Below are 23,953 nucleotides of genomic sequence, written 5' to 3'. Positions count from 1 at the left end.
AAAAAAAGAAAAACCGAGAGCTGTCAAAGAAAAAAAAATTTGGGCCAATCCAAAAAATAATTAAAAACCCACTTATCCTAGGGGTGGTAAGACTAAGTGACCTTGCATCAGAGAAAAGTAATTAAATCCCCTGACACCCTCCCCCCCCCCAAAACTTTCTGGATCCGCCACTGCATGCTGAATATTTCAGTGCCTATTTGACAAAGACCTTTCACCATCTCAGTTTCTACTGTGAATTCATTGACAAAGTGTATAACAACACTAATATTGCTTTTCACAATGAGATTATCAAATAAGTATAGTAGACTAATTTAGCTAGAAAATTTAAACCGAAAATAACAAAATTCAGTTTGGCAACATTGTGTGAAGCCCGAGTCTTCTCATCAACAGGACCGTAATTTAGTCCAGTAAATTAATATATATTTTTTTACCAACAAAAATGCGATGTTTTAACCAAATAAGTAATGTTTCAAATAAACCACTTTTTTGGGCATTCTGGCCGAATTCCGTTTCTACTATAACACTGAAGGATAAAACATGCAAGTCTATTGATGACTATTGGTTAAATTTATACCTAATTTCTGTTGATAAAAAAAAACTAACAAATAAAAATGATTTCTATCCTTATGGGATCGGGACAGATGAGGGACCGCAGACGTTCGGCTTCAATAAGCGTCTCGTTGTAAAGACAATGAAGTCGCCTTTACTAAGTAACAAGACATTTACTCAACACCCACCACACATTACTCCCCGGAACTAGTGATAAACTTTGTGTAACTATAGAAACTATTGCAACTGACTGAATGACTTATGTCTATGCCATTAAAAAACAAATTCTGTTGATTAGTATCATTACTGAAGGTTTTTAAACTTCTGTAGGTACTCTACCAGTTGCATACATTGTACAATTAACATCTAGGCCTAGCTAAAGGTTAAGAATTACGTAATGAACAAAATTTTTCTTGCTTTAGGGATTGGACAGGACCGGGAGCTGGCGCCCAGCAGCAGTTGTCGGTCGTGACCACGGTGTGGGGAGTGAGCACTACGACGCAGTCGGGCCCCCACGGGGGCGCCTATACGGGCGGCCCGACGCCTACCGCTAACCCCAACTACATAGGAGCTCAAGGAACTGCAGGCAAAGTGCAACAAGGCGGTTATCAAGGAGGATATAGACAGAGTGTACCTCCAGGGTGAGTACTTTTTGTTTTAATCAAAATTTGGTATCTGTAAGCAGTCACCAGCATATGTAGCTTTATTTCTTTCTAAATTGTGTAGTACTTTATATCCTCTTCCCATTGACTGACTTTACAATTCGGGGTGAGTTTTCGCTACAGCCAGTAATACCCTCTATCTTCTACGATCTTGCGCTTCCATTTTCTATTGTTGTACCCCAATTCTACATAAATCAGCTTCAACATCGTCCTTCCATCTTTTTCTGGGACAGTCTACTGATCTACCGTCTGGTCTCTCAAAAACACTGTCTTTAACACTTATGTGTTCCTTTGATCTTACCACATGGCCTGCCTATCTTACTGGATAGCTCTTAGTATATATCTGATAATATTTTCAGTACCATACAGTCTCCAATTCAGCATTGCGGCGCCTTCTTCACTCTACTGTCAATTCATCTCTTTGAGGGCCAAATATCGTTCTAACAATCTTCCTTTCAAATACCAGCTTATTTATTTCCCGCTGATGTAGAGTCCGTGAATCTAGTCCCTAGTACTTTATATCTTGCAAGTAACTAATCCAAAAAATGCTTGAATGTGTTATATACATCTCCATATTTCTATGACAGCAGTATCAAATTCTGGTTTGCGATAATTTCTGGTGTTGACCAATTTTTCTGCTTTTTATCTTTTTATCTAAGTCAACAAAGTCAGTCAACATTCGTTGCAACAATCGTGAGAAAAAATCAGTCCTTCCTCACGATTTCTTATAAATTTCGGTACTGATTTTGCCAACTTCTTCATTTTCATGTTCGTTCAAGTATAAGTGCCCTGGAATCATGTCATGCTAATTCTTTTTTAACAAAACCTATAGATTTTATAGCAACTGATTCACTGTGAACAAATTACTTATGAATTTGCTTTCTAAAGGCTGATACAATCTTTAGGTTCTCATAGAGACCATAACACTTTTCAAAACGTTTCAAGTAATTCCATTCTTTAAACTTTTTACTACTTGATTTTTGTATATTTTCATCATGTGCCAATTATTTTTTCATTTGTCTGCTGAGAAGATCAAATAAAACCCAACGATATACACAAAAACTAATTTTTTGTACATTATCTTTCCTTAGTTTTTTTCACAAACAGCATAATGCGCACTTTTTTATTATTTTTTCTCATTTATTTTCTTTATTATTTGTATCTTCCTCCCATCTTTTTCTGGTGTGATATACTTCTAGCTTGAATAAAAATAAGATTAGGTATCATCAGACAAAAAAGATTTTATAACTAAAAACAAATATGCCTCAGTATTGTCAACAATATAAGGACAATATTTTGGTAGAAAAACATTGTGGTCAATAAACCCAACGTGTGAATATGGTACACAGTATTGTGGTGATTAATAATATAAATAAAAATATAATTTAAACTGGCTTTTGTGGGAATTTTATGGAAACTTTTATTATTTATTATTCTAAAACCACATTGCAGGTATCATTTTGCGTAAGACGCCATTAAAATTTTCATGAAGCCACTTATTAGAACATTCTATACATTCTCATCTCTTTTAGTAGTCAAAATCTGTCACTGTAGTCAATATCTGTCACTCGGACAGAATTTTAATCACTTAATATCATTTGAAACATCATCAGTCATATAAACAGTTTTTTAGTGCTTTCTGTATTTTTTTACCCTCACTTTCTTCTCCACAATTTAGTTGTTTCGTCTCCCAGTAGAGCATTAAATTCTGCTTAGAGAATCAACGTCAATGGAAGCTTTATTTACATATTTTTCTATTCCATGGGATGTGTACCTAGCAATCTCATTTGAGGGATACCAATGTTTTGATTACAATTTCGTATATACGCAAACTGCCTTTGTAATAAACGTTTATAGATAATGCATAACGACAAATTCATAGAAAACGTACCAGGACATGCAATTTTTAATTATCTGTTACGCAATAACCATTTGATTTATTTGAAAACTATTACGTTAAAAGCATGAAACTTTGGCAACCTTATGATTTTACTCATATTATTATGCAATATTTATGACTTAAAAATGATCCAAGCCACAATTCGATTTATCAGTTTTCGATTCCCGGCGAATCCACCATTTTTTCAAATATTTTTTATTAGTTTTTCTTTAAATTTTTATTTTGCTAAAATTAAAAGTGTGTTTTTTAATCACCAATTTTTTATAACTGCAGTGTATTGTGCTGTATTATAAATTGTTACTAGATATATAGTTTGAAGATATTTTAATAATGATACCAAAATTTGTACTCTTGTCCTATATGTAAGTATTTTTCACTAAATACCACGTTTTATCTAAGAATAATATACTACACATAGGATTGAGAAGCCTACCAAGTAAAAATCAGGGCTTCCTATTAATCATCCAACATACTTGTTCTTCTTCTGTTTATTGTTTATAAGTTCCTAGTTTTTCGTACATAAATGTACAAGATGTCATTAATAAAGGGGATTAATATTAATAAGGCTCAAGATAAAAACTTCGGTGACATTTTATAAGAGAAGCCAACTTCGCAGAAAGGCAAAGAAAATGATGATGATAAAGCAAAAAAGTCTTAGGGTAAGAACAGAACAAGTGGGTCGAGGTGGAGGTGTAGGTCGCGGTGGATGCTACTAGTTAAGTCGCGGTCGATGTCGACAGCACATAGCAAGGAGGTCACCTGCGCTGTCAGTCGAGCTAGAACCACTATCAAGTAAAGTAGTTTAATGAAATTTGAATTAGAAAAAGACTGTGCTTTCGCGATGTTTTGTCAGTCGCGAAGTGATGATAGTGATTAAATGTCAGCTGTAAATAATCAGACCTCCTTCATATTTCAAAAATTTACTGAATATAATTACTTTAGAAATTCAAAAATAAACTGAATACAAAAAAGGGATTACATATATAAAAAGTATCAACTCAGATAGCGTAGGTGACAACTTGGCTTCGAACGGACCAATCACAGGGAAGCATTCTTGTAGGCCGTGCAGTAGACATCCGTGTAAAACAAACTCATTTTATTTTCAAAAGCATCGATGTAAACCTCCTGGATGGCATCGCGCTAAACCTCCACCGCGACTTACCTGCTCTGTTCTCTTCCATTCACTACAATGTGTTTGTTTTACATGGATATCGACCGCGACCTCCACCGAGACCCACTTGTTCTGTTCTTACCCTTACTTATTTTACTTTCCGTGGCCTCTTCATTTCTAGTCAAATTGCCGGCTTCCAGTGCTTTACGTCATTCAGGGCTCTTTAGTTGATTTGCTTTAAATCCTCCCTGAGTGCAAGTGTGCTGGTGTGCTGTTCGCACACCAGAGGTTAATCATTGGTTTCTACAGCGCCGCAGTCACACATATCATCTTCAGCGTAGACTCACTTTTTCATATTGTACTTACAGCTGATCACTCCACTCAGTAGCTGGTTTAGAGGTTTCTACGTGGAAAAAGGTAAGTTTGATCCTGCCGGAAGAAAAGAAAATATTAAACAAAAGAGTCATAACAAACAAAACGGAGAGACCAACTAAAAGCGGAGTAATGGAAAATAAAATTTGTGAATCTTCAAAAAAACTGTTTAGCTGGAATTGATACGTCACAGAAACATTGAAAAATATAACTATATACCGGGTGTCCACTTATATTTTCCCCCATTTTAACTGCCTATAACTTCTAAACGGCTCATGATAGAAATATGCGGTTTTCACGAAAATGTTTTATTTTAGTAAAAGTTTTGTCTGAATGGATTGAATTTTTTATATCTCTTTCAAATACGAAATAAAATATGGCGGATTTTTGAAAAAAACGTTGTTGACTTTTTGTTAATGGAACATCCAGTATATTCTTTTGTAAATTGAAAGAATGGTCATTCACCTATCTAGCATTATAAAGTTTTTTAAAATCGGTTGTCAAATCACTGAGTAATTAATTTTTAAAATGAGAGGTGCAACGTGGATATCACATACCTAAATAACATAACCAACCAAGTTATGTGATTTCCATATTGCATCTCTCATTTTAAAAATTAATTGCTCGGTTATTTGACAACCGCTTTTAAAAATTTTTATATCGCTGGATAGATAAATGACCGTTTTTTCAAGTTTTTAGGTAAGTGACCATTTTTGATATCGCTTTTAAATAAAAAAGGCGGATTTTTGAAAAAAAAAAAAATGTTGACTTTTTTTTATTAAAACACCCAGTATATTTTTTTGTATCTTGAAAAAACGGTCATTTACCTATCCAGCGATATAAAATTTTTTAAAATCGGTTGGCAAATGACTGAGCAATTAATTTTTAAAATGAGAGATGCAATGTGGAAATCACATAAAATATGTAATATCATTTTGCTCAGTTATGTTATTTAGGTATGTGATATCCACGTTGCACCCCTCATTTTAAAAATTAATTACTCAGTAATTTGACAACCGATTTTGAAAAATTTTACATCTCTGGATAGGTAAATGACCTTTCTTTCAATTTACAAAAAATATACTGGGTGTTCCATTAAAAAAAAGTCAACAAGGTTTTTTTCAAAAACCCGCCATTTGTTATTTCGTATTTGAAAGTGATATAAAAAATTCAATCCATTCAGACAAAACTTTTACTAAAATAAAACATTTCAGCGAAAACCGCATATTTCTATCTGGAGCCGTTTAGAAGTTATAGGCAGTTAAAATGGAAAATATAAGTGGACACCCGGTATAAACAAAACAAAGAACAAAAGTAGCTTGATTAAAGAAGAAAATTAGAAAAAATAGGAAACGCTATGGAATTAAATGAGAAAAGCGGTAAAGACTGAGAAAACTGTAAGAGTAGAAATACGACGGTTTCTTACTACACTAACCTAACGAAGCAGGTGAGCTAGTGCATACAAGACCAAAATGAAAAAAAAAAAAATAATATTGGTCCAATAGAAACAATAAAGTGGATAACGATAAGGTGAATTAATAAAACGGAAGAAAAATAGAAGCAAGGAAAGGAAACACAACTGAAGGAATTATCTGATAAAAAACAGCTCGAGGATGAAATAACTCATAAACCTATAACTCGATATATTATTAAGTCTTCATGCATCAGTTGTGTTGATAAGTTATTGCATTAGATATAAGAATTATATCGTTTACATATCAAGGATCATTCAGGTCCATCTATTTTAAGTCATTGTTCTAGTCAGTAATTTCTTGAAGATATCCTTGACCGATTGACTGCACAAATATTAACTCCTTTAAAAAGTATGAAAAAAGTACATATCATTGGCGATATCATCGTCCCATTAATTTGTTATTGTTTTTTGTCGCGACTGCATACCTTAATACAGTACGTGAACGAATAATTGTTTATGCCGGTGTTTGCACCAACCTTTAATGGCGGCAGTTTTGAACTCTCAATAACAAACATGGGTCCGTGAATACGAGACAGACACTACTAAATGAAAAATAACAATATTTGCGAAAATATCGATTTGTTTACATTGCCATGCAATATCTTGGAACATTATATTTAGATTTTTAGTCATACGGAATTAAAACGAGTTTGAGAATGTAAATGAATAAGTATAATGTTTAAAGTACGAAGTCTAGCTTATAAAAAACTAAGTTTTCAATCTAATAGCACATAAAACAACATCCAAAAATGTTATTCTACGTCCTACCAGACTAAAAACAATGGGAACTTTCTCTGGTAACACCTCCGAGGCTTCTACAATTTGCAAGCCATAACGGATGCTGAGACTAAGGAAGATGAGAGAATTTTACAATTTATAATTCACGTTCCATCTGCTCAGCGCGGCAAAGTTCCAACGAGAATGGTTAACTTCGTACTCCATTCGGAGTAAACGTGTAAATCAAAAAAGAATATCCATTTTCAATTTCGTTGCAACACGAAACTACAGCCGCATCATTATTCCAGTTCAATCGGAGAGTGCAGCAAGCACCTCTACCGGTTTCGAAACTTATTAGTCTCTCATCAGGAGGCACATCGTTGGAATTTTACCGCGCTGAGCAGATGGGATGTGAATTATAAATTGTAAATTTCCCTCATCTTCCTTAGGCTCAGCATCCGTTATGACTTGCAAATTGTAGAAGCCTCGGAGGTGTTAAATAGAGAAGGTTCCCATTGTTTTCAGTCTGGTAGGATGTAGAATAACATTTTTAGATGTTGTTTTATGTGCTATTAGATTGAAAACTTAGCTTTTTGATAGCAGTTGCCGCTAGGGCATCCCTGCTATTTCGTTTGTTGCAATCCGTGACTGCACGCCGGGGTTTGTCCTAGTTGGGTTAGAGAGAGCAGCATATGTGCCTCCTGATGAGAGACTAATAAATTTCGAAACCGGTAGAGGTGCTTGCTGCACGCTCTTATTGAACTGGAATAATGATGCGGCTGTAGTTTCGTGTTGCAACAAAATTGAAAATGGATATTCATTTTTGATCTATAGCTTATCTTATGACAAAAATAATGAACCATGAAGGCATGCAAGGTAAATGGCTCTCAACATGGTATTGAAAAGTGAGATATTGATTTAAAAAATGGAGAATTTAAATAAAGGTGAATTCATCATCATCTCAAGAGCTATTCCATCCATCGTCAGATGTAAGCCTCCTTTGGCGTGTCGTGTGTCAATTCATTTCTGTTTATTCGTGACCAGCCATTCTCTTGATGTCACCAGTCCATTTAGTTTGAGGTCTGCCTCTACTTTTCTTGTTTGCTCTGAGTCTCCATTCAACAGTTCGCTTCGTCCAACGTTTGTCTTTCATTCTTCCTGTGTCCGACCCAGTTTCTTTTTAATATGGCAATGTTTTGGATTACATCTGCTACTGTTAAATTCAGTTCAAAACTTTTGACAATTAAAAAGATAAAAAATATTATTATTTACTGTTCTACTTCCCCTAAATTTCTGTACAGAAATTTTGAGTTCTTTTCGAATTTAAGAAACAGTTTCTCTTGGTTGGAAATGTTGACCGTGAAATTTAAAAGATTATCAGTAGTAATTGCACAAGAGCTCTGAAATTATTGAATTTTTCCCGAGTGACACTTTGACAGTTTTAATTTCACGAGCCGAAGGCGAGTGAAATTATGTCAAAGTGTCACGAGAGCAAAAATTCTATATTAATTTCAGAGGTCGAGTGCAATTTGTTGCGATTATTTCATGAATAAAACTGTTCAAAACCAAAATTTTATTGTAATTTATTTATGTAAGTACCATTAAACACACAGTTTTTATAAATATTTTACGGTTGAAAGTCATCACTTTTATAATTTTTAAAACATTAATTGTAATTAATGTCACTGAATGTATTTTTTCGTAGCAACGAAGGGCATCTGACGTAATATACGTAACGACGGGAGATTATCAAAAATTATCGATTTAATTCAGATTTCTGTAGCTTTCTATTGGTCAGAATCTCCTATAAATGAAATAATCAGTAGTAATTGCACAAGAGCTCTGAAATTATTGAATTTTTCCCGAGTAAATAAAATTTTGGTTTTGAACAGTTTTATTCATGAAATAATCGCAACAAATTGCACTCGACTGAAATTAATATAGAATTTTTGCTCTCGTGACACTTTGACATAATTTCACTCGCCTTCGGCTCGTGAAATTAAAACTGTCAAAGTGTCACGAGAGCAAAAATTCTATATTAATTTCAGAGGTCGAGTGCAATTTGTTGCGATTATTTCATGAATAAAACTGTTCAAAACCAAAATTTTATTGTAATTTATGTATGTAAGTACCATTAAACACACAGTTTTTATAAATATTTGACGATTGAAAGTCATCACTTTTATAACTTTTAAAACATTAATTATTGTCATTAATGTCACTGAATGTATTTTTTCGTAGCAACGAAGGCATCTGACGTAATATACTTAACGACGGGAGATTATTAAAAATTATCGATTTAATTCAGATTTCTGTAGCTTTCTATTTGTCAGAATCTCCTATGAATGAAATAATCATTACAACCAACTGTGGCTTAATCACATCAAAAATAGCACTGTCAGTATAAAAATGTTAAATAATGAATAAAATGATACGTATTAAAAAAATGTCCCGATTTTCTTTAAAAAGTCCCGGATTTCAGGTCATTATAATCATTATAATATATTTTATATTATAAAAGTTTATTAAAAGATTAAGTATGGCAACGGGAATGGTCATTTCCTAGAATTCCTAATTAATACTAAAAATAAATAATAAATGTAACTGTCGAAAATTCGGAAATATATCAGATAGCGATTAACTGGCGATGAATGGGCCGGCGATGAATCGGCCGGCGATGAACTGGCGGAATCGAAACGGCGGTGAAGAACTGGCGGCGATGAAACGTCCTAGACCCATCAGTATATAGATAAAATGCCTTCTCAGCTTTTAAAACACCAGATGTTGATGGCCTGTTCAGTTTATGTATGGGAAACGCAAAAATTCGATAATGATAACGGGACGATAAAGGACCAGCCTTCTTATGTCAATAAATCAGTCTTCAACTTCTTTAAAAATCACAGAAATGTAAAACTAATGTTTTTTAGTTCATCCACGGCCAGTCTGACACAAACCCTCGTCTCGCAAAGAATAACAAACCCTCTTACGAGATATAAGAACGCTTTTTTAACCAAAAATAAATAAATATATTATTGTTCGTTGTCTTACACTTATTTTAATTTCATTTAATTGTTTTCGTAAACCACCCACGGAACACTAAATGACATATTTGGGAACTCTCATAACGAACCAACTAGATCCAGACAGAATACAATGACTAAAACTACTTTTATGAAAATGAAGTCATTTCTTTGCAATAAGCATCCCAGTTTAGAACTAAGACAAATAATGTTTTAACTGCTATGTTTGGTGTGTACTTCTGTGTAATTCTGATAAGGCACGTGAAGAAGAAGATGTCTTCATTTTATCCAAAAGTTTAGTCACAAACTGAACCAAATCTGTAAAAATTGAAAAGTTAAAGGCTAGAAGGCTAACTGCTTCACAGTAATTTCTTTATTTAAGTCCGCCCCTTTTATTAATACTAAACATTATTGATATTTATTATTTTTGTTTAGGCCTTCTATTAGTAAGAAAATTTCGTATTTTTATCAGCATTTCAAGTAAACATTTCCAGTATTCTGCTTTTTTGCAGTTTTGATACATTTTTTGCTGTTCTAATTTCGAAAAAAAAATTATTAGAGAGATTTCGTATTTCGTTATTTATTGATATTTCGAAGTCGATCGAGGTTCAACAAGTACGAGAGTGTAGACGGCCACCTTGTGTAACTTTGCCTAACTTCGTTCTGCTTCCGAAATCTGTCGGTCTGGCGCGTCCGAGTCAAAGGGATCTTTGTCGGTATCGCACCGCTTGAATGTGTTCCTCGCGAAGTAGAACTCGTGTGTAGAGAGGCACTTCGGCAACTTTGGCGAAGTAACTTCGCCGAGAGTGTGGAGCCCGTTTTAGATTTTAAGCAGCTATTGATATCTATGTTTTAATTTCTAACATTCTAGGTATTCTTTATGTTTCTGCTGCATCGACGCTTGTATTGTGTATGCCATTTTTTTAAGTATCACAACAAAATACAAAACACCAAATTCTTGCTTACTCCAATAATTTATTTTCTGATTCAATATTATCGCAACATTCACTTTAAAGAATTCACCCTGGAACGCAGTAGGAATGTCAACATTCTTTACTTGTCTCCAAATATTTGTCTTTAACATGAGTTAAACACGTCCAATCGGGTATTCCAAAAATGTAAGAATGATAAAAAGCATTGCAATTTGTAATGTCTGTCATAAATTACCGTCAGATCATCACTTGAACGTTAAATCTCAGCAATTATAGTTAACCCATATCAACAAAGGAATCATACTCCACCGTACCTCAGGTAGGTAGTACCCATGCACTTATTTTCAAAACAGATTTACAATATTTTAGAACATTCACAGCTGTTATCTGCCCCTAAAAGCGTTTAAATAGAATATGTCAAAAGAACGTCACAATAGCCGAAATGAAGATTTCTCGGAAGTTTTTTTACCAGGGACATTCAGGTATTTCCTTGATTCAAGTAGTCACGTCTTGTTAAGTTGCTGAAAGTGACTTGTGTCACAATTTTCGAAACTGTCTTTTAGTCAGTTTTTTCCATATTATTTTTATCTTGAAAAGTTAGTCATGCTTCCTTTAAAATTTTCGAATATTTATTTCTTGTTCAATCGTTAGGCGAAGGTGAACAAAATGTACTGAATTTCAAGAATTTTTTAGGAATCAGAATATCAATACGTATTTGAATATAATAGTCCCCTATTTATGAATTGTAAATCTAAGATGCCATAAATAAGCAGCTTCCGAATATTACTTGTAGACAGGCCCGGATGTTCCTAAAAACGAGTTTTCGTCTGCCGAGCGCATGACGTCACTCACAGAGTAATCGCTGGCGGGATATAAGGAAACCAATATAAATAACGTCAAACTTCTCTTATTTTATTCAAATTACAAAAGGTAAAAATCTGAAATTTACACAGAAGTTACTATATAAGTAAATACAACTTTTTGTCCAAGAAATTTTAAAATAATTACCCACAAATTAAAATTAAAAAGGGTATTTAGAAGACCAAATAAATTTGTATAAGTAACTTAAAAACTAAACAAGGACATAATTACAAAATATGTTCGAGCATTATTTTAAATATTTAGTTAGGTTTGAATAGAGAACATGAAATAAATAAGTGCTGTTTTCGAATTAAAGTTTGTATAAATAAAAGTTTTATTCCTATACTTATTACTAAACTTAGGCAAGTATGCTAATAAAAACGTATGAAATATGCGCATATGCAGTAGTTTAAATAAAATATGCATGTTGTTTTCACCCAATTTTGAAAAAATGTGAAAACGTTGAATTATTTACGTATGTCTGTCCGTACGTCCGTCCGTAGACACAACTCTTCCGTCATTATACCAGGTAGAATGACAAGTGAGGTGTCGAATGAAAGCTTATAATCCATATGGATGGTATTAAAGATGAGAAATTTGACCTAGGACTTCCGGTTTTCGAGTTGCAACCGGAAGTACTGTTTTAAAGTCACCGGAATAGTACAAGCGATATATTATTCGTTGCGCTTTAGCAAGACGAGAACAAATATATACTTCCGGTTTCATGACTGTCTGTCCGTCCATCCGTGAATATAACTCCTTCGTTACTAATACAGATATAATGACAAATGAGATGTCGAATGAAAGCTTATAACCCAGGGATGGTGTTAAAGATAAGGCATTTGACATCGGACTTCCGATTTTAGAGTTGCAACCGGAAGTACCTACCGTTTTAGAGCGATATATTATTTGACGTGCCTTAGCAAGATGAGAATAAATGTAGACATACTTTTGGTTATTATATAATTTTCGGTTAAAAAGTTCTAACCGGAAGTGCCATATAATATAATCGCAGAAATAGTACCTCTGACATAACAATCAAATCGTATTGAAGAGTCGAGCTTGAATCTTTGAAAATTAAAATTTAAAAGAGAATTAGGTGTTGAAAATTCTGGGAAAATTGTTGTAACCTGAACGAGGTTACGAGACGGTTACTACAGTTTCCCAGAATTTTCAACACTTAATTTTCTTTTAACTTTTAATTTTCTGAGGGCGATTTCCGGAATGGAAATCGAAACTCAAACGGTAGTATTTAAGAAATGTAATTTTCGTTACACCAACAATAATTGTGGCTCAATCCCATATACACATTGTTAAGAGTTTTTTATTGTTTTCTAGGCCAAAATTTTTTTCCATTTTCTTTTGGTAGCTCTCTGGAGGGTAATTGATCTATTTAGTTCTTTTATGCGAATGAACATTCTTGTTCTAAAGAACAAGCGTTTTGCCTTTTCGGGGCATTGAATATCTACACTTTGCAACAAAAGACTTTTTATGAAATTTTCAACACATACTAATCCATCTTTATTATGTGCAGCAAAAAATACCCTGTTGAGACTCTCAACGACATTCATGAATGCCAGAAGATGGTTTTGACAAACCACCCTCTCTCAAATGATCTATCCACGTAAATGATGCACTCGACGAACTTTGCAATGATAAGTCGTTCTTAAATTTATGGCAAATGAATCCTGCCAGATCATTTAACTCCATTCTGTATCTTTTACAGTTAGAGCTCCATTTCCCGCCCCCTATGATTTCCCGGAAATCGGGAAATTTAAAAATGAAGAGAAGAAATTGGTTTTTAATTATTTTTCACTCTCTTTTTTACTTTTCTATTTTATCTTCATTATTTTTCAATGCAATTAGTATTAAAACGTATAATATTGATTAAATATTGAATATATTTAGAAACATTCAAAAATTTAAAAGAAAATTTTAAAAACAGAAAAATTATAAATTTGTGTTTAATCTGAATTTTCGTTGATTTTATTATTGAAATAAGTTTTAGGAAAACATAAATTGTTCAGTGTTTGATCTTTCCAGCTGATTCCTTTTTTGTACAGAAATTTGCTGAAATTATAAACACACCTTCGCTTTCTGTTGATGAAGGTCAGAAAGGTCTGATGTTTTTTAGTGCAGTGAGTAATTTTGTAAATGTCCGGTCAGCTGATTTGAATTGTTGTACAACGTGACCTCCTTTTTAATGACCGTTTATAATTTTTCATCGCATTCTTCATAAACATAAATTTAATTAAAAATTAATATTTACAATATAATCCTGGACCCTTCAAAATGAATCAGATCTTTTGCATAAACAATAGAATGTTTATGCTTTAAAAATGTAACTAAAAAATGAAATATTTTAAGTGGAATTTGTTTCGAGCTTCGGCCATATGTCGTATAATTTGTGTATAATATTAATATACGACATAATAATATGACGGAAGCTCACAACAAATAAGAAGTGTGGAAAAGTCCTATTTAAAATGAAATATTTAAAAAAATCCCTGGAAATCTGTAAGAATACCCGGGTATCAGATCAGGATTTCCATTTTTTTACTGATTTCCCGGGAATGGACCTCTACGTATAATTTATGATATTTCTGTATAGGCATTTTAAATACGGTACACCTTGTAACATTTTTAGTAACTTACGTTCCTCTTGAGGTTGAGGGCGTTGAGGCTAGTAATTCACTCACAAGTTGAGTCGTTTGCCTCTTTTTGGCAAGAAGTTTTCGATTCAGTTTAGATGTATCAAAACAAACTTGGGATAGGGGTAGATTCTGGGTAGGAACCGCATCGTTTTTCAAACCACGATAATTTTTGGAAGTGTAACTAAGAAGCTTATGTCTTAAATTGGTTTCATAATCACTCTCCAGAAAATGTTTGGAACAAATAACAGCGGTTTTAACGTTCACTTTGTCTCTTGTTTTTGTAGGATGTACCTAATCACTGCTTGCACAAACTGGAGTCTTTGGGAAATCGGTAAAACTTGACGCTTTTATCACACGGATTTTTCTTTTACTGATTGTCAGAATTACACCGTACACACAACACACCTCATTTTAATAAAAAAGAAGCCAAAAACCCCAAAAAAACACAATTAAACGAATTTATAAGCGAAAACGTATGTCAACTATATGTGTACTGCACGCTAACTTTTAAAACAACTCTGTGAGTGACGTATTTCGCGCCAAGGAGGATCCGCCCACAAATGTGTACCATCCTATCTCTGGTTGAGTGTATCGTGACTTGTAGAAGTATCATGTGCTGTTAGCTAGCACAACTACTTATCAACAACGGTATCGATGGCCGTTGAGAGGTGACTCATATTTTTTTTTCAGAAATTGCTTGGAAATAATTCATATTTAATAATTGAGTTATCCTTCCACTAAAAAAAGGCCGGAACAGTGTTTAAATAATCAAAATGAAGAAAAAATTCGATTTTTTTCTTCGTTTTTTGATTATAACTTTAAAAGTATTCATTTCCGAGTTGCCCTGACATAAAAGTTGCGTAACTAAATTTACTACAAGATAGGATTGGTTAAAATTTTTAAAAATTGCCATCCTTGTTGCAAAATAGAAAAAAACCATAAAAAAACAAGTATTTGCATTTTACTTTTTTCAATTATTTATGCTACGTTAATACCTTCATATTTCACCCAGAAAAACTTTATGATATAATAAAACAATACTGTAAATTTCATTAACATCGGTTCAATAGATTTTGCAAAATAATTTTGCAATCCAGCTTTCGCAAAAACATGCAATTTTTCAAAATTTTGCAGGACTGATAGCAAGTTGAAATTTTTTTTACATATAGAAGAACACTGTACCTTTGATTTGCAATTTGCAAAATTAAAATCGGTTAATTAGCACCGCGCGCGACGTCAGAAATATTTTAATAAACATTAATTTTTGGTGCTACGCGCAGGACAGCGGATTCGTTTGCTCTGATTGGGCATTCCAATGGCCCGTCAAAAATTATCGAATATTGCGGCTGTGGACAAACAAATGTGTTGTTGTTAATAATTGTTAAGTTGGTGTTTTAGTTTTTATTGTTGTGAGAAAAAAGTAAGTTTATACTTACTTGTAGTGATTTTTTAAATAGTATTCAAAAGTAACAGGTACTTAAGTGTAAATATTTTAGTATTGTAATGAAAAATTCATCTTCGTTTATTATTAGCTTGTCATATTTAATCTTCGCATTACATATATCCTTTTGTTCTTGCTTCTTTCATGTGCTTTAAAAGTATTTTTCTTTGTTCCAAGATGGTTTTTGGGTAATCCTCATTCACGAACCATTTTGTTCCTTTTAATTTCCCGCTTGTTTTTTCCTATTTGGAAAATGTAAAATGTTCGGTTTACACAATTTGATTTCCAACAAAATTTCTACCAATCTTTATTAAATATATTATTTTCTTACTCTATTTTCGTTGAATTTTAATATTTTAATTCCACAAAAATCAAACTAATTTGATTAGATTAATTCAGACAATAAGCAAATATGATGATCATCTGTCAAAAACTTTAAAACGTTCAGTTCGCATATCTAATTGGGTACATTTTAACGTGCTTGACTCACAACCTAATATACACGGGTTCGATCCCCAATGCACATGGCGCTCAACTTTGAAAGTCTGTATCTCGAAAACTACCGAACATAACCTAACTTTTTTTAAAGATGCATTTTTTAAGACCTTTCCAATGAGCTTTTATAAATTTAATTTGATTGCGTAGTTTAAAAGATATTTTATTTGTTACAAGCAAAAAAATTAATGTTTTTAAACAAATTACTGATGCCGTGCTAAATAACCGATTTTAATTTTGCAAATTGCAAATGAAAGTTACAGTGTTCTTCTACATGTAAAAAAAATTCAACTTGCTATCTGCTTTATTGTCAGTCCTGCAAAAATTTGAAAAATTGCAGTTTTTTTGCGAAAGCTGAATTGCAAAATTATTTTGCAAAATCTATTCACCCATCTTAATGAAATTTACAGTATTATTTTATTATATCATAAAGTTTTTCTGGGTGAAATATGAAGGTCCTAGGTGTAGCATAAATGGTTGAAAAAAGTAAAATTCAAATACTTGTTTTTTATGGGTTTTTTTCGCAATTACTGCTATTTTACAACAAGGGTGACGATTTTTAAAATTTTTAACCAATCCTATCTTGTAGGACATTTAATTATGCAACTTTTATGTCAGTGCAACTTTTCTCGGAGATGAACGCTTTTACGAAGAAAAAAATCGAATTTTTTCTTCATTTTTTGACATTTTGCTTATTTAAACAATGTTCCGGACCTTTTTGAGTGTGAGGATAACTCAATTATTATTACCTAAGTATATGAATCCACTAGGAAGAATTTCCTGTAGCTGGCTGTATACCATTAATTACAAGTAAAATTTAATAAAAAATTTTGGTCCTGGTAAAAGGTATATTATTTTAAAAAGCCCTATAGGGCTACAAACATAAGTATATGAGTTATTTCCAAGCAATTTCTGCAAAAAAATATGAGTCACCTCTCAACATCCAAGTCTACTCATATTTTTACATATGCGCCCTGGACTATTCTGATAAATACCGTTTCCCAATCGAAGGTTTCATATCATCAACACCACCTTTACTTTATCTACCGCTGCTGCTCTGAAAAGTTCTATGGAACTACCTTTAAACGAGTTCCTTATTCAACCATCACACTCTCCTTCTTCCTACACTCCTTCCTTCTCGTATTTCCCCTGTATTATCAGTCTTATTATTTCATATCGCTGTCGTCTCATTACGTGTTACATTGATCGCAATACTTGCGTGTTCGTTTTCTTCCTTGTCCATGTTATTCTAAGCATCCTTCTGTAACACCACATTTCAAATGACTGTAGCTTATTTATGAGTTCTTGCTTCAGTGTTCGTATTGAAGTATCAAAAACACGTAGCATTTCAGACCTCTTTCTTACTCTCAGTTCTAATCTAAGGTCATTATTGCAGATAATTGTTTTCATTTTTACAAACACATTTCTTACTATTTCCAGGTTCTGAGGCATTTGTATTTATCAACCCTGTCTATTGGTACATTTTAAATTGGTCCAGAAATTGCGAAAGATACGTAAGCTGTTTTCACAAGTCATAAAGAATCTGTTTTACATGAAGATAATAAAATGGTTTTTAAAGTACATATTTTATAAGAACTTATCTTACACACCTCGTATGCTTCCCTACTTAATTAATAACCAAATAACGTTCTCTATACGTTTATTGACAATACTCGATTCCACCCCCTTTTTCCCAATGTCATACCCCTCGTTCTGTCAGTAGGTCACCTTTGTTTAAATCGAAAACCGACCCTAATAGTGTATTCTACACGGCCAAAAATACCACCCTACCTGGTAACTTGCTGGTTTCATGTGAATTATTATATTAGACAGAAATATATATACACACTGATATTTTTTGACTTTGCTAAACAACCGTTACGAGTTTTCACAATAATAATGCTGTTATATTCACTGTTTGCTGCGAACGGTTTGTGGAATTATATGGTGAATTGGATAAATAGTTTGGTCTCAGGTACCGTTTATGCGGTTTCAGCAATTTATTTCGGATATAAAATTTATTATTTTCCTATTGTAGGTGCAATTTCTAACATCACGTGGACGTTTTTAACGACCCGGTGGTTTTAGTATACTACAAGTATTTACAGTAACTAAATGAACATTTAACGAACATATTGATACAGGGCGGACAAAAATTACTTTAGGTTATAGTACATCAATCAATTGTGCAAAGACAATATAAAGGGCCAGAAGAAAGAGGAAATAGAAGATGGTATAGTTTTAAAGATATTAAAAGAGGAAATTAAAATGGAATGAAAAATCGTAAAGCAGTAGGCAGTAGGTCCAGACCAGATCCCAGTAGAAAGATTAAAATGCATAATTGATGAAAGCATAGACATTATAGTAGACTTGTTTAACACAGTGTACAAAACAGGACACATACCGAAACAATGCATACAGAATACAGAACAATATCATTAATCACAAATTATTCTTGAAGATAATACAGTACAGAGTAATAAAAAAAACTAAAGCAAGGAATATATGTTTCACCGAGGTAATCAACCAACAGGTGCTTGAGATAATAAGAAAAGAAATGGAAACTATATTTAATGTCAAGAAAACAAGCTAGAGTTTCTTGGCACAGCTAACTTATAATATATTACAACTTATAATGCAAGGTAAAGTAGTTACCCAAGAAGTGTAGAAAGTAGTAGATATTCCTGACTGCGCAATCTGCGAGAATGCTTTGGACTGTTGCCAGTGGAATTATTCCGTGCGACAGTATCCTAAAGTTAAAATTGCCATGTTGATCGGTAACCTCCAAAGGAGAAGAAGAACCCAAGAAGAAGACACGTAACGTTTGTATTTCATCATCTTCTGCTAGTGCCGTCTACACTAATGAAGGTTGACTATAACCATTGCAAATTCGTCTCTATCTTCTGCTTTTCTTAAAACCGTCTGTGTGTTTAACCCGGTCCAATCGCGAATGTTTTTCAGCGAGGATATTTTGTCGTCTACCAGGACCCCCTTTTCGTTCGAATTTACCCTTCATAATCAGCTGCAAAGCTCGTTCATTTCTAAGTATGTGACCCAAATATGCTTTGCCTTTTAATGGTGGTCAAAAGTTCTCTGTCTCTTCCCATTCTTTGCAACACAATTTGTCTTTCGTTCGTAATATGACCCGTGTTGAGCTGCCCCTCCCCCCCCCACTTGCAAAAATTAAAAAACTAATAGTCCTGATTTATGAGCTATTTATGAGCTCTCGTATTCCGCAAACTAAAAATTTTGAGCTCGTTCCACTGAGCAGGAATTTAATACTTTAGTGGGGGGTGGGGCTGAGTCAGCCCCCCTCCACTACTTAAAAATAGGAATATTGAATCGGTTTTTGCGACAGAATTACGAGCTATTTATGAGCTCTTGAAATTATATAGTTTCGATTTTTGAGCTCATCCCCTTCACCCCCAAACAACCCTTTAATTGATTTAACTTAAGAGAAAAATGCTGAGAAAACTTAAAATATATAGTATTGCAGATATAATTCCTATAACTTATATACTCTAAGAATAAACTATTAAATCACGTGCATTTCGATTATTGAGCTACAACCCCTTCGCAAGAAAACCACCCTATCTTCCCGGCTTAAGAGAAAGTTGTACTTAAAATGCATTAAACTAATTATTTGGCTACTACATATCATTGAATTATTTATAAGCTTCCAAATTACGCGCATTTAGATCAGTAAATTTTAATTTATTTTGTATAGTGCAGTCACTGAAGGTAAAAATCAACGATTACCTTCAATTTCGGTGAACCTTCATCGATTTTCACGAAAATTGGTCAGTGGTTAGAGGATACGTCAAGAAACAAAGCACGGTACCACCTTGCGCCTTTACCCTGAGGGTGGATACCGCCCCCTCTCGGGGGTGAAAATTATTTTATTAAAAATAACTGCACAAATCAATAAAAGAACAAATTAAAAGCAAAATTTATTATTTAAAGTTAATAAAATAAGTCAATACTTTTTAAGTTATTAAAGATCAAAGATTTTAAATATTCGTGAAAAAAATTCATGTTATGAAGCGGTTTCGTAAATCACTGAAAAACTGTAAGTTTTTACAAAAAAGTTAATAGTAGTTTAATTCGTATAGCTTATATTCTAAGAATAAACTCTTAGGGGGCGGTATCCACCCTCAGGGTAAAGGCGCAAGGTGGTACCGTGCTTTGTTTCTTGACGTATCCTCTAACCACTGACCAATTTTCGTGAAAATCGATGAAGGTTCACCGAAATTGAAGGTAATCGTTGATTTTTACCTTCAGTGACTGCACTATACAAAATAAATTAAAATTTACTGATCTAAATGCGCGTAATTTGGAAGCTTATAAATAATTCAATGATATGTAGTAGCCAAATAATTAGTTTAATGCATTTTAAGTACAACTTTCTCTTAAGCCGGGAAGATAGGGTGGTTTTCTTGCGAAGGGGTTGTAGCTCAATAATCGAAATGCACGTGATTTAATAGTTTATTCTTAGAGTATACAAGTTATAGGAATTATATCTGCAATACTATATATTTTAGGTTTTCTCAGCATTTTTCTCTTAAGTTAAATCAATTAAAGGGTTGTTTGGGGGTGAAGGGGATGAGCTCAAAAATCGAAACTATATAATTTCAAGAGCTCATAAATAGCTCGTAATTCTGCCGCAAAAACCGATTCAATATTCCTATTTTTAAGTGGTGGGGGGGGGGCTGAGTCAGCCCCCCCACTAAAGTATCAAATTCCTGCTCAGTGGAAGGAGCTCAAAATTTTTAGTTTGCGGAATATGAGAGCTCATAAATCAGGGCTATTTGTTTTTTGATTTTTGCAAGTGGGGGGGGGGGCAGCTCAACACGGGTCGTAATATGATCGGTCCATGGTATTTTTAAAATTCTCCTAAAACGCCACATCTCAAAAGCTTCCAGCTTTTTCAGTAAGTCAACATTAACAGTCCAGGCTTCGGCATCATAAATAAGAATAGAGTGGAGAGTGGATATTAGAGATGCGTCAAGTCAAACTAGTTTGATTTTACTCAACAAACTTGACTTGACTTGAAAACCAAACTTTTTTTGTAAAAAAGTTTGACTTGCCTTGATTTCGATATCTTTAGGTTTGACTTGAAATCAAACTTCTTCAAACAGTTTGAAGTTTGAATATCATAATGCGCAACGTGTATATTTCCAATTCTAATTGGTTTTGACTTATTTGGATAGATCTGAACCTGTACTTTGCTACTCCGCAAATTAGTTATAAGTACATAGTTCATATTTAGAAGTATATACTTGGCTTGTTTGTTACGTTCGTTTTGAAGTATGTGCTTTGTGCGGTAATATCTGAACCTGAACCTTCTTCGGCTCAGAATACGTATCAGAACAAATTGAGTCTAATTTTCAAGGAATTCGTTCTGTAGACGAATCAGAATTAATTAAAGAGAAAGAATTATACTGATTTATTAATTTGATGTTGCAGGCGAATGCAAAATAATAAAAATTGCAAAGTGCATATTATGTAAAAATAAAGAACAGCCTTAAAAAATGACAAATTGTGGAACTATTTCTTTAAAACGACATCTGATGCAAAGGCACAAACAATTCATTGAACCTACTCTGTCAAAAATTTATTTATATTTTGTTGTTCCTTCATAAATTTTTATTGAAATAGATTAAATTACACTTGGTATGATAAAAAAAACCATTCAAGGAATTTTTTGTTGTAATTTAGTAACACTCAAATAAAAGTATAAAAAAGTGGATAGAATGCATAAAATTATCACCGATTACCGATATAACAAAACTGCCAGCAAGCAATTTGACACGCAAATGAATCATTTTCTTGAATTTACGACTCTATTTTGACTTAAATAGCGTCCCGTATCAAGTTATTTTTATGTGGGACTCATTGTATTTTTAATTTTGTTATCTTAATTGGCAACTAACATTTATATCTCGACAAAAAAGTATATCTACTACATAAATTATTTTTCAAACTAGTTTGACAAACAGTTTGAATTTTCAAACCTGTAACCATTGACCAGTTTGACTTGACTTGAATTATTTGTCAGAAGGTTTGACTTGAGTGTGACTTGAAATTAAGTCAAACTCAAGTCAATTTCAAACATTCAAGTCAAACTTGTGCAACTCTAGTGGATATAGCATTTTACCATCCGATATCGGATTTGCAGATCGACTTTGGTTACTCAGAAATTTCCTCATCTTCAAAAAGGCTGCTCTTGATTGCTCTGTTCTTGATGATCGACTTTTTGATTTCGGATGTAAATCTTCCGTAATCCAGACTCCTAAGTGTTTCATTTTATCCACTTGTTCAATATCTTCATTTTTTATCTGGATCCTTGTAATCACTTTGTTCCTCTTAGGGATCGTTTAAGTATTATGTAACGCAGGTTGGGGGGGGGGGGGTTAAAAATCTTCAAAAATTACGTTACGCATTAGTTCAACTCCCATAAGAGTGCGTACGTGGGGGGGGGGGGGTTAAAATCTTCAAAAATCGCGTTACGTACCATGGTACGTAATTACATTTATTTTCTTTACTTTTCTTTACTTTATTTTATAGTTACATTTGTTTTCTTATATTTATTGTTAAACCAAACTGTTCCCCAGTATCACAAATTGTGTTTATGTATCGTCAGCATATCGGATGTTATTTATATTTTCACCATTTATCTTGATCCTCCCTGTACAGTTTTCAAGTGCTTGTGTAAATAACAGGGCCGGCGATAACGGGCCTGCAAGGGATGCACTGTTTAGGGGGCGCCACAATGAGCTTTTTTTTCTGCTGGGTTATACAAAATAATAATTTTAAAAAACCGAAGGGCGCCAATGCTAGTTTTGCAGGCGGGCACCTTATACCTTAGCACCAGTACTGGTAAATAACTCTTCGGAGTATATTTTAAATAGTAATGGTAAAAGTACTCAACCCTGTCTCACTCCTCTACTTATCTGTTGCGCATCCGTGCTATTTCTATCTAATGTTACCACAGCCTGTTGGTTCCAATAGAGATTTTCCACTATGTTAATGTCATTTTTGTCGAATCCTCTTCACTTTAGACATTCCATGAGAATGCTGTATTTAACTTTGTAGAAAAAGCTTTCTCATAGTCTATAAACGCAACGAAAAGTTCTTTTTGTTGGTCTCGACATTTTTGGGCAAGAGTTGTGAAATTATACAGAGCTTCTATTGTTCCGAGGCCATTACGAAAGCCAAACTGTCTATTACTCATATCCGTTTCACACTTTCTTGCATGTATAAGCTTTAAAAATGTTTTCAATAAGTGTGAGATTAAGCTGATTGATCTATAGTTATTACAGTGTTGGGGTTCTTGGCTTTTGGCAGCGTCATTTCACCATCGATTATTCGTAATTTTAATGTCAACTTCAGTCGAATTAAAAAAATATTGGCGTCCGCCACTGTCTATTATATGCGTACGTAGAGCGAGGGATTGATATTTCGGTTGACGAACGAGGAAAGCAGATTGCCAGCCATATAACAATAATGAATTTACCCTTATTGTACTGTTGTTATTGTATTTGTACCTATTCTTTAAAAATGTCCTCATAATAGAAGGTATAACAGCCAGACTTTTATTTTCATAACTGATACGATACGACATTGATAGGGATTAAAGAAAACGATGAATTAATTCGTGTTTTGAGTATTGTTAAACGGTTTTTGTGGTGTTGGAGGCTGTAAAATGTTGTCAAGATCGTTATAGAGAAAACAACAATATCAGTAATAACTACAGTAATCTTGT

The 23,953-nt window shown here is 33.4% G+C and overlaps 1 protein-coding gene across 1 annotated transcript in view; it reads left to right on the top strand.

Annotated features, from left to right (window-relative positions):
• The window catches only part of LOC114336641 (zinc finger MIZ domain-containing protein 1-like), a 66,070-nt gene that overhangs the window by 7,144 nt on the left and 34,973 nt on the right, over positions 1 to 23,953 (top strand). The window contains exon 2 of the mRNA XM_050651623.1: positions 972 to 1,190. Coding sequence (XP_050507580.1) covers positions 972 to 1,190 — 219 coding nt within the window. The remainder of the gene's footprint in view (positions 1 to 971; positions 1,191 to 23,953) is intronic.

Source organism: Diabrotica virgifera, chromosome 5 (assembly GCF_917563875.1).
Source record: "Diabrotica virgifera virgifera chromosome 5, PGI_DIABVI_V3a".
Taxonomy (NCBI): domain Eukaryota; kingdom Metazoa; phylum Arthropoda; class Insecta; order Coleoptera; family Chrysomelidae; genus Diabrotica; species Diabrotica virgifera.
This window is presented reverse-complemented; position numbering and strand designations above follow the sequence as displayed.